Below are 10,493 nucleotides of genomic sequence, written 5' to 3' on the forward strand. Positions count from 1 at the left end.
GATTAGAATATGGCCCGGTCTTAGTTTCTGTAAGAAAACCAATTCATAGTTGTAATAGGAAACTAAATTTAGGATTTGATATTTATAAGTTTATTTAATTTATATCTAGTTAAAAATTAAAATTCCTAGTTAAAATAGGTTGGTAATATTATAAATAAGAATATTGCTAGCTTATTTTATGTACGTAGAGATTAGTGGAGACAAGTGTAAAAATATATAAAAAGCATTTAGAGAATTATACTATTTTGTTTACATATTTGGTATTAGAGCTGGTTTTGGTGCCTGAATGTTCAAGCCTATAGTAATTCTGCATTGTGTGCCCTCTCTTACTATAATGTGCGCAGAAATCTATCAATGGCCAATTGAAGTTGAACTGGTGTACACGACCAACCACAAAATATCTAGAGAAGCGGATAGTTTCGAAGTAAAAGAAAAAAAAATATGTTGATGATATTTTGAAGGACTTATCGTAGGTAAAGCCAAATCAATTATGTTCAATATTAAAGAGAAGATAGAATTGACTAAGGATTGCACTCGTGATTTTGTTGATGCAGCATATTTTATAAAATTGATGAAAAGCCTTAGGTATTTTACCCATAAAAGGATTGATATTACTCATGTCATACTTATGTTTGAAGATCTTAGTTCAAGGAAAAGGCATACAGTGCAGAATTGCTATAAGCTTTAACGTTCAGGCACCAGAACAAGCTCATTATGTAGGTTGTAGAATAATTCCATCAATATATATTTCGTCACGCTCTTTAAAATATTACCTCGAACAATGATACGAAATTAATTGCATCTTTAATATTTATAGTCATGCGTTATAGTGATTTTAGATGCCTAGCTATTTCTGTCTGTCTTGGGTTAATCAAGTCTATTAGGACTTAAAACATTAACCTATTTTGAAATGACATCAAGTCCAACCATGTTATCCATTCTAACCATCGCAGTTGGCATATTAATTTTAAATTTTTTTTTTTTACTTTCCTTCGCATTCGCTGAAATCCCTACTACAACTAAAGTTACTTGTATCTTCGCTTATTTCTCCTTTATTTCTGAAGTTTGGCTTTCTTGATTGATTTTTACTAAATTTGGTGTCTTTGTTTTGTAGGTTGATCATCGATCTTCATTGTTAGTAATGCTTCCTCCATTATCTCATTTGTTTGTTGATTCAGGGACATCTCATATGTCACTAGTTCACTTTTTAACTTGCCAAGTTTTAAAGTATTAAGATTCTTGGTAGTCTCAAAACTATCTTCTTGGTGTGAAATTTTAAAATTAGAAACTGCAATATCTTCTTAACAATTGTATCTTCTTTTAATAGTTCTGCATTGGTCCTTAATTCGTTGTAATGTTTTGAATTATTGTACAAAGTTCTTTGATAGATTCTGTTTGTTTCATCGCCAACTTGAATTGTGTCCTAAGCTCTTATAATTTTTTCTTTTTCACGTATGCCGCACTTCGATGTGAACTCACCAAGATATTTTAGGTCTGCTTTGCTGATTTTCATACAAAACTTTATTAGATACTTGCAACAATATTGATAACAAGATACTAGCATGCCTTATAATCTAGATGTCTAATTTTCTCTGATTGTATAGTTGCTCCAGTCGTTAGTGTTATACTGATCACGCCCAACTATGCCTAATTACTACAACTTTAAATAATGTTAATGATAAGCTCAGACAACTTCCGGATGCAAGAGTTTTGTGAATAATCAGTGAAATTTATTTAGCTAAGGAAAAATGACAATAAAATTAGCAATAATCAAGACTAAAATTGAATTCAAGGGTAAAAGGATCTAGAGCTATTGATTTCTCCAATTGCTGGATTAATTCTTAACTCTTAGCTATAATCTCGCGTAATACTCTACGAGGATTATGAGTTCCGGGCTATCGTAATTATCTCTCGATCAATTATGATAATTTACTAGAAGCATTCTCTCGTACTACTCTAGTTAATAATTTATGCAACTCAGAATTATCCCACTAAAGTTTTGTTATTTCTAACCCCACTTTTAAATTCAAGTAATTAATCTCTTAACTTACCCAAAAGTGGTGTTGTTCAACAACAATCTAACCAAGTGTTCTTTCTCAAGCAACACAAGATAATTAGACACGATTAATCATGGGCCCTTTCAATTAACCACAATACAATACGTAGTTGAACAAACACGGCTCAATTATAATAAAATAGAGTCAAGACTTCATCCAACAATTAGTTCCATCAACCCTAGATAATAGATTTAGCTAATCATACTAATGGAGAACAAAACACTAAAATAATTCATAATCAACAAATAGAAGTATGAAGAAGAAGATGAAAACTCTTAGGAAATTATCCGTCTTCTCTTCCTTGTTTTTGCCTCCAAAATCTTCTAAAAACCAGCTATCTCCGACTTCTGGGCGAGTCTAGGCTTCATATAGGTTTAGGTTAGTCGCCTAAGAAATTACATAATTAACCCTGCATGTTTGGCTTCCGTCCGCCCGTCTGCGGCCGCGGATTTCCACTGCTTCACTGCCTTGAGTTCGCGGGCCGATTCGCGGCCGCACACCTGGAAGGGTCGTCTCGCTTGCTTTTCTCGCTCCTTTTTGACCGGGCTAACCTTTGATTGACCTTCCACACTCCATGTTGACTCCAAAACACTCGTTAGCTCCCTCCTAGCTCGGAGTAGCTCCTGCAAAGCATCAAATTCTTAATTAGAACATTTTATTGTCTTTTAGCATTCAAATATCAATAAAGTGTGGCTAAATTAGAGTGTAAATAGTGTCTAAATTGCATAAATATAGCCTACTACCAACACCTCACACTTAAACCATTGCTCGTCCCCGAGCCATCAAACAGCACTCTAAGAGGCCTAACTTCACTGAGCGACTTCCCAACTCGTCATACCAAGAATATTTCACATAAATTGAGGACGTTAGTGAAACATCTACACCTCAAGAGTTGACTCCCTCTAGCCACGCAATGTTCCTAACCGGCTTACTTACTCTAATTCATAGGTCCAGACTTACCTCTCCTTCATGAATCAAGTGTTTGCTCATAACAAAAGAGACTCATTTCACAATCAGTAAAATTCACACACACTGAGGAACTTTAAAAGGAACAGAATTCACTCACCCTTAGAAATGACATTCTTGTGCCACAGAAAATGCACCATAGACTTGCCCATAGTGTACGACTCTACTCATTGAGCTCACTCAGTCTAGGATCAAGTAGGACTTTATTTGGATGTAATGTAGGTTGCAGGTTGGGTAGGATATATTTGGATATATAATAGTGACTACACCTCCCTAAGCACTTAAATACATTTATTTTACAATCAAGTCCACACCTAAGTTAAACCAATATTTTCATTTTTAACACCACATATACCACCCCACACTTCTTCTTTGAGCACAATCACCTTAAAAGCCACCAAAGGATTATTACCGATCAACATGATATACTATTAACAATGTTCTTCTCTCTTTTTTTCACAAATGATTTTTCCAACAAGATATACCTTTCTCTTTATTTCCCTAGTTCCACTCAAAAGCTCCATCACCACCCCCACACTTTATCCTTTGTAAATTCATAGTATTTCAAGTGCTTACGAGAGGTAAAAGGTTCAAAAAGATGATAAATTCAAACAAGGGATAGGGCTTGTAATGTGGTTGCCAAAGAAACAGGATTACAGGCTCAACGGGGTTAACTATGGTACATAGAAAATAGGTGGGTGGAATATGTATATATATGGTTTAACAAAGAAATGCCTATATCATTTCCCAAACTAAACAAGACTACCATTTCGCTTTGCAGACACACGGGGCAAGTTCTAGGTGTTAAATGTCGTGCACAGAATATAACAAGCCTCACACACACATGGCACATAACTCATTCCAGATTAGATCATCAAACACTCAGATCAGGGTACTTAAGCCAAATTAAGAACATGCATTTTAAGGCCTTCTTACAAGAGTCAACAAATGAGCCTAAGCGTCACACTAAAGTAACCGCTATATTCAAGGCATTACAAAATTAAGGGATCCTATTTTAATTCTGCCCATAGCCCATAAGTTCCTAACTAAAAATAAAAAGCTAACTACACCTGGTTCAAACAAAACTCTTGGAAAAAAATCGTGGTTTAAAGAAAAACCAAGGGGGAATTGATACACTACTACAAAAGAAAATCTTTTTGGTTTTTTTTTCTTTCGACTTTAGTTCCTCAAGAAACCCGTCGAATGATATCCATCGTCGGGACAAGTCGACATTGATTTATACAAATAAACTACGAAACTATCTACATACAACATACAACAAAGTATCCCCCACCCCATACTTAAAAAGATGGCATGTCCCGATGTCATACAAAGTAAAGTAATGCGAGGTAAAGGAACTTCCCTGGTGGATCAGTCTTGATCGGAGACAGTGCCAGGGTCTAGATGACATGCTCTCCCTAGTGCACGCAACCAACCCATTATTTTATTTTCTGACTTCGCATTTTGGGTGGCCAAAGCATCAACTCTAGCCCCCAATTCCATGACGGAAGTGTGCAGTCCTGCCATGTCTCGTTCTAGGGCTGTCATTTGCGTGCTCCGTCTGCCCTGGGATGGTCCCTCAGTTACGGCAACTTGTTCCTGTGGGGTGAGGCAGGTTCAACCTCATCCTGCCCTTTATCGCCCTCTTCTGACTCATTAGAATTGTCACTATTAGTTGCCCCTGGTTCCACCGGGTCTTTCCCGATGGTCAGTTTGTCTGCCCGGAACTTTGCTTCTTTCTTTACCATGCCATCCGCATTTGGGTTCTCAGGCACCCTTGCTGCCCGGCACAATCTAGTGATCAAAGAGGGGAAAATGAACCCATACCTCTTCTGTGGTGAACGGACAAACATCTCAGACTGAATAACCTTGGCCACATCAAAGTCGTGGCCATTCACGAAGCACCAGATCAGGGCATCTTTCAAACCATTTACCTCTGTGGTGTTATGGGACGGCAACAAAAGACTGTTGATGATGTATAACCAGTATTTTCCTTCAAAAGTTAGTTAGGCAGAGTGTAGCTTTGATCCCGACACAACCCACACTACCTCTTTGTCTGGTTTACAGATAGTTCGGAAAAACCTGTTCCATGTGATGGGTTATCTCCTGTAAGTATCATAGAAATCCTCCTCCCTATTGAATTCAGGCAATCGATACACTCTCCTGATTGCTTTGATCGAGGCATCCACACTCGTTTATCGCACAGTGCATATTCTATCCTCATGTTTGGGGCAGTTGGCATAGAAATCCCGGACAAGCATCAAGTTACCCTCCTCCGACTCTTCGAAAAAGTTGTCCAACCTGCGCCTGATCAACTCCCGATACATATTAGGACACTCATCTTGGAGAGATGCTCTATTAATGTTCCTTTCCGGTATAGGCTTCTTAGTAGCCTTCAAACTAAACCGTTCCTGGGCAGCTCTGGAGACGAACTTGGTGCAATCAAACAAAGCTGCACTAGCTGGTGCCCGTCCCCGAGATGAGCCTCCATGACCACTTGATGAGGCTCAGGTAGCGCTCTTCCTTGAAGGTTGCATGTTACCTGGACACGCCCGCGCATCCGCGCCCCAATCCGCAGTCCAATCCATGGCCGCGGATTCTGGGTAGAGGGGGACCAAAAATTTGCACCCCAATCCGCGGCCGCAGACGGGGGACAGAACACAGACCAAAATTCGATGTCCAATCCGCGGCCGCGGATCTCCGTCTCCAGCAAATTTTTGTCTTTTCCGCATTTTTACCTATTCTCGGGTTAATTTCGACCCCCGAATCCTTCCGATGCGCATAATATTTGCCCTACACACTAGTAGATCGATCAAAGTTGTTCTAAATCAATTACAATAATCAAAGTAAGAAAAATAATGGGTTGCCTCCCAAAAAGCGCCTAAGTTAACGTCGCGACACGACGATTTACAAAAAACCATGGGTTGCCTCCCAGGAAGCGCCTGGTTTAATATCGCGGCATGACACAGGCTTTCATTATCACTCCTCGTTCGCGTACTGGGGATCTTCCAAAGTTATCACCACTCTATCCCTCTTCTCTTCGACCATTCCAAGGTAATGTTTCAACCTTTGCCCATTTACCGTGAACTTGTTGGTCCCATCTTCGGATTCAATCTCTACAGCTCCACTTGAGAACACTTGCACCACTCTGAAGGGTCCTGACCATCGGGACTTCAACTTACTCGGAAACAATCTCAAACTCGAGTTGTATAATAATACTAGATCTCTGGGCTTGAAGTTCCGATCTAAGATGTGCTTATCATAGATCATTTTCATCTTTTCTTTGTATAATCTAGCATTCTCAAATGCATGGAACCTGAATTCCTCGAGCTCATGTAACTCTGTTGGTGCATGCGGTCTCTATATCCAGATTCAACTGCCGCAGTGCCCAAAGTGCTTTATGTTCGAGCTATACTGGAAGGGGCATGCCTTTCCAAACACCAACTTGTACGGTGACATACCAATAGGAGTTTTGAATGTTGTGCGGTACGCCCATAATGCATCATCCAGCTTCATCACCCAATCAGTCCTTGTTGCATTCACTATCTTTGTCAGGACACTTTTAATTTCCCTATTGGATACTTCAACTTGCCCGTTCGTCTGTGGGTGGTACGATGTGGCTACTTTGTGGCGAACTTCATATTTTTCCAACAGACGTGCGAATACTCTATTGTAAAAATGGGTTCCACCATCACTGATTATAGCTCTCAGGGTGTCAAAATGTGTGAAGATGTTTTTCTTTAGGAAACTTGTTACCCCTTTTGCATCATTGGTTGGGAGAGCTACCGCTTCGACCCACTTGGAGACATAGTCAACCACTACCAATATATATTTCTTACCATATGAGCTGACAAACGGCCCCATAAAGTCAATCCCCCACATGTCAAAAACCTCCACCTCTTGAATTGTGGTCATCGGCATCTCGTGACGGCGAGATATGTTGCCTGTCCTTTGTAATTCATCGCAACTTTTGACCCAAGAATGGGCATCCTTGAAAAGGGTAGGCCAATACAATCCCGATTCTGACACTTTTGTTGTTGTCCGGATTCCTCCAAAGTATCCACCATATGGTGAAGCATGGCAAGCCTGCAAAACATAAGGTTGATCTTGCTCGGGGATACACCTCCGGATCATGTTATCTACACATATTTTAAACAATAGAGGTTCGTCCCAATAATAGGCTCGACAATCGCGGAAGAACTTTTTCTTTTGAATTGAGGAGAGTTCATAAGGTACAATACTGCTTACTAAATAGTTAGCAATATCAGCATACCATGGCGTCTCCTCCATTGTCACAGCAAGTAACTGTTTATCCGGGAATGTCTCTGTTATGTATTCAACCTCTATTCTCTTTTTAGCTCCTTCAAATCTTGAGAGTTGGTCCGCCACTTGATTGTCCGTCCCCTTTCTGTCACGGATTTCTAGATCGAATTCTTGTAGCAAAAGAACCCAGTGAATCAATCGTGGCTTTGACTCCTTCTTTGCTATCAAGTACCTAATTGTTGTATGGTTAGTATAAATCGGGTGCATCATCTTTTCTTTGTGTTGCCCCAAGACTGCTCCTATAGCATAATCACTGGCGTCGCACGTGAGCTCAAACGGTTGCTCCTAGTTGGGTGCAACTATGATAGGTGCAGTCACCAATCTCTTCTTCAGTTCCTCAAAAACCAACTTGCAATCATTAGAAAACACAAAGGGATGATCCTTTTCAAGCAGCTTATATAAGGGGTTAGCAATTTTGGAAAAATCTTTAATGAATCGCCTATAGAACCCGGCATGCCCAAGGAAACTTCTCACTGCCTTTATCGAAGTGGGCGGTGGAAGCTTCTTAATCACATCAACCTTGGCATGGTCGACTCCAATGCCCTTACTGGACACTCGATGCCCCAACACTATTCCTTTTTGTACCATAAAATGGCACTTTTCCCAATTCAACACCAGGTTTGTCTCCACACATCTTTTGAGCACTCTTCTTAAGTTGTGAAGACAATCTTCAAATGAATCCCCCACCACGGAGAAATCATCCATAAATACCTCCATAATATCCTCCACCATGTTAGTGAAAATGGCTAACATACACCACTGGAATGTAGCCGGTGCATTACAAAGTCCAAAGGGCATTCTACGAAAGGCAAAGATGCCATATAGACAAGTGAAGGATGTTTTCTCTCTGTCTTCCGGGGCTATTGAGATCTGGTTATACCCCGAGTATCCATCCAAGGAACAGAAGTAGGACTACCCGGCTAACCTGTCCAACATTTGGTCAATGAAAGGTAAGGGGAAATGGTCCTTTCGAGTGGCTGTGTTCAGTTTCCGATAGTCCATGCAAATCTGCCACCCCGTGACTGTACGAGTCGAGATCAACTCGTTATTCTCATTTTGTACGATCGTTATTAATCCCTTTTTTGGCACACATTGGACAGGACTGACCCGGTTACTGTCAGAGATGGGGAAGATGATACTCGCATCCAGCCACTTGATCACTTCCTTCTTTACTACTTCCTTCATATTCGGGTTCAGCCGTCGTTGATGTTCCCTAGAAGGTTTGTGCCCCTCTTCCAATAGAATCTTGTGCATGCAAAAGGCTAGGCTGATACCATTTATGTCTGCCATGGTCCAACTAATCGCAATCTTACATTCTTGCAATACCTACAATAGTTGCTCTACCTACACAGCTAGCAAACCAGATGATATAATAACAGGCAAAGTAGAATTAGGCCCCAAGAAAGCGTACCTGAGGTGGGCTGGAAGCGGTTTCAAGTCCAGCTGTGGTGGCTTTTCTATTGATGGTTTTGCAGGTGATGTTTCTCTCTCTTCTAAGCGTAGGGGCTCGAACTGAGGTTCCCTTTTCCAGAATCCTTGACCTTCGAGAGCCATGACCCACTCTTCCAACCCTTCACCCTCCATCTCTTCCAAATTCATCAAGCAAGCTTCTAGTGGATCCTTGACATTAAGGGTCCCATCCTCTTCTTGCAGTATCACATCCACGGCCTCCACTAGTGAGCAGTTTGCAAATTCACTAGGTCTCCTCATGGATTGTGGAACGTTGAATATTATTTCTTCATTGTTCAACCTCATTTTCAACTCTCCAGTCTCACAATCAATTAATCCTCTTCCAGTGGCTAAGAATGGCCTTCCTAGAATGATGGGTATCTCTTCATCTACCTGACAGTCAAGAATAACAAAGTCTGCAGGGAATACAAATTTTCCCACTTGCACAAGCACATTATCAAGAATTCCTATCGGTCTTTTGACTGTGCGATCAGCTAGTTGCAGCAACATTGAGGTCGGTCTAGCTCTGCCAATGCCCAGTTTTGTATAGATTGCTAAGGGCATCAAGTTTATGCTGGCTCCCAAGTCACACAATGCTTTAGCAAAAGCATAACTCCCAATAGTGCATGGGATAGTGAAGCTACCTGGATCAGACACCTTTTGGGCCATAGGTCTTGTCACTACCGCATTGCAGGTCTGTGTCAGCATTATAGTGGATAGGTCCTGGAAGTCAAATTTCGACGAAATCAGGTCCTTCATCATTTTTGCATACCCTGGCATTTCCCTCAACGCATCCATCAGTGGAATGTTCAATTGAATCTGTCAAAGCATTTCCATGAATTTCCTGTATTGATCATCTTTCTTTTGTTTTGCCAATCTCTAAGGGAATGGTGCAGGAGTCAACCTCTGTCCACTACTTGATGTCTTTTCTTAGTTAGAAGCGTATGGCACAAGAGGTGCCACCTGTTCTGAGACGTGTTCACCTTCTTTCGCCTTACCCTTGTCAACCTGTGCCTATTTAACTACCACCTCGGTGAGCTCTGCTAATCCATCTGCCTCTAATGTAACTGGAGTAGTTGGCGTAGTTTGAGCAACTTCTTGCTCTCTGTCAAAATCTCTTCCATTCCTGAGACTCACTGCCATTAGCTGATTTGGGTTTTGCTCCTTTGGGTTAACATTTGGATCTGCAGGTAATGTTCCTTGGGGTCGATTATTAAAGTCCATAGACAGTTGTCCCAGTTGAGTTTCAAAGCCTTTGATTGCCGAATCATGTGTTGCTAACTTGTTTTGCATCTTACCATTTGTTCCAATGAGTGGTTGCAGCATGCCCTCGATTTCTACCATGTTGCTGTCATGTTGTTGATTAGGTGGTTGGTAGGCCAACTGTTATTGGTGCTGCTGATTATAGCCCTGCTGCCTTTGATAAGGCATAATTTAACCTTGTGGTCGTGCACCTCCAGAATTGGGGTTGTGTTGTGGCAGGTTGGGTCTGTACTGCTGGTTTGGTGTTGGTCCCCATTGTTGCCCACCTTGCCTCTGACCTCCAAAATTATTGACATAATTCATGTCTTCTTTGAAGCCCTGGTTGTCATTCTCTCCACTCCACGAGCACATATATGACTGGTTTATGCAAGGAGTGAACAATCCTCCATTTGTTGTATCAACAATGTGCACTTGCTTTGTACCCATCTCATCAAT

The 10,493-nt window shown here is 40.9% G+C and overlaps 1 protein-coding gene across 1 annotated transcript; it reads right to left on the bottom strand.

The window, feature by feature from the left end:
* Window positions 1-8,690: 8,690 nt before the first annotated feature.
* LOC108943847 (uncharacterized) lies at window positions 8,691-10,139 on the bottom strand. The gene is made up of 2 exons (XM_070199157.1): window positions 9,822-10,139; window positions 8,691-9,614 (listed from the first exon to the last, which is right to left on the bottom strand). The coding sequence occupies exons 1-2, from the start codon at window positions 10,137-10,139 to the stop codon at window positions 8,691-8,693; spliced, it is 1,242 nt and encodes a 413-aa protein (XP_070055258.1).
* Between the last annotated feature and the right edge of the window lie 354 nt (window positions 10,140-10,493).

Source organism: Nicotiana tomentosiformis, chromosome 3, assembly GCF_000390325.3.
Source record: "Nicotiana tomentosiformis chromosome 3, ASM39032v3, whole genome shotgun sequence".
Lineage (NCBI taxonomy): Eukaryota > Viridiplantae > Streptophyta > Magnoliopsida > Solanales > Solanaceae > Nicotiana > Nicotiana tomentosiformis.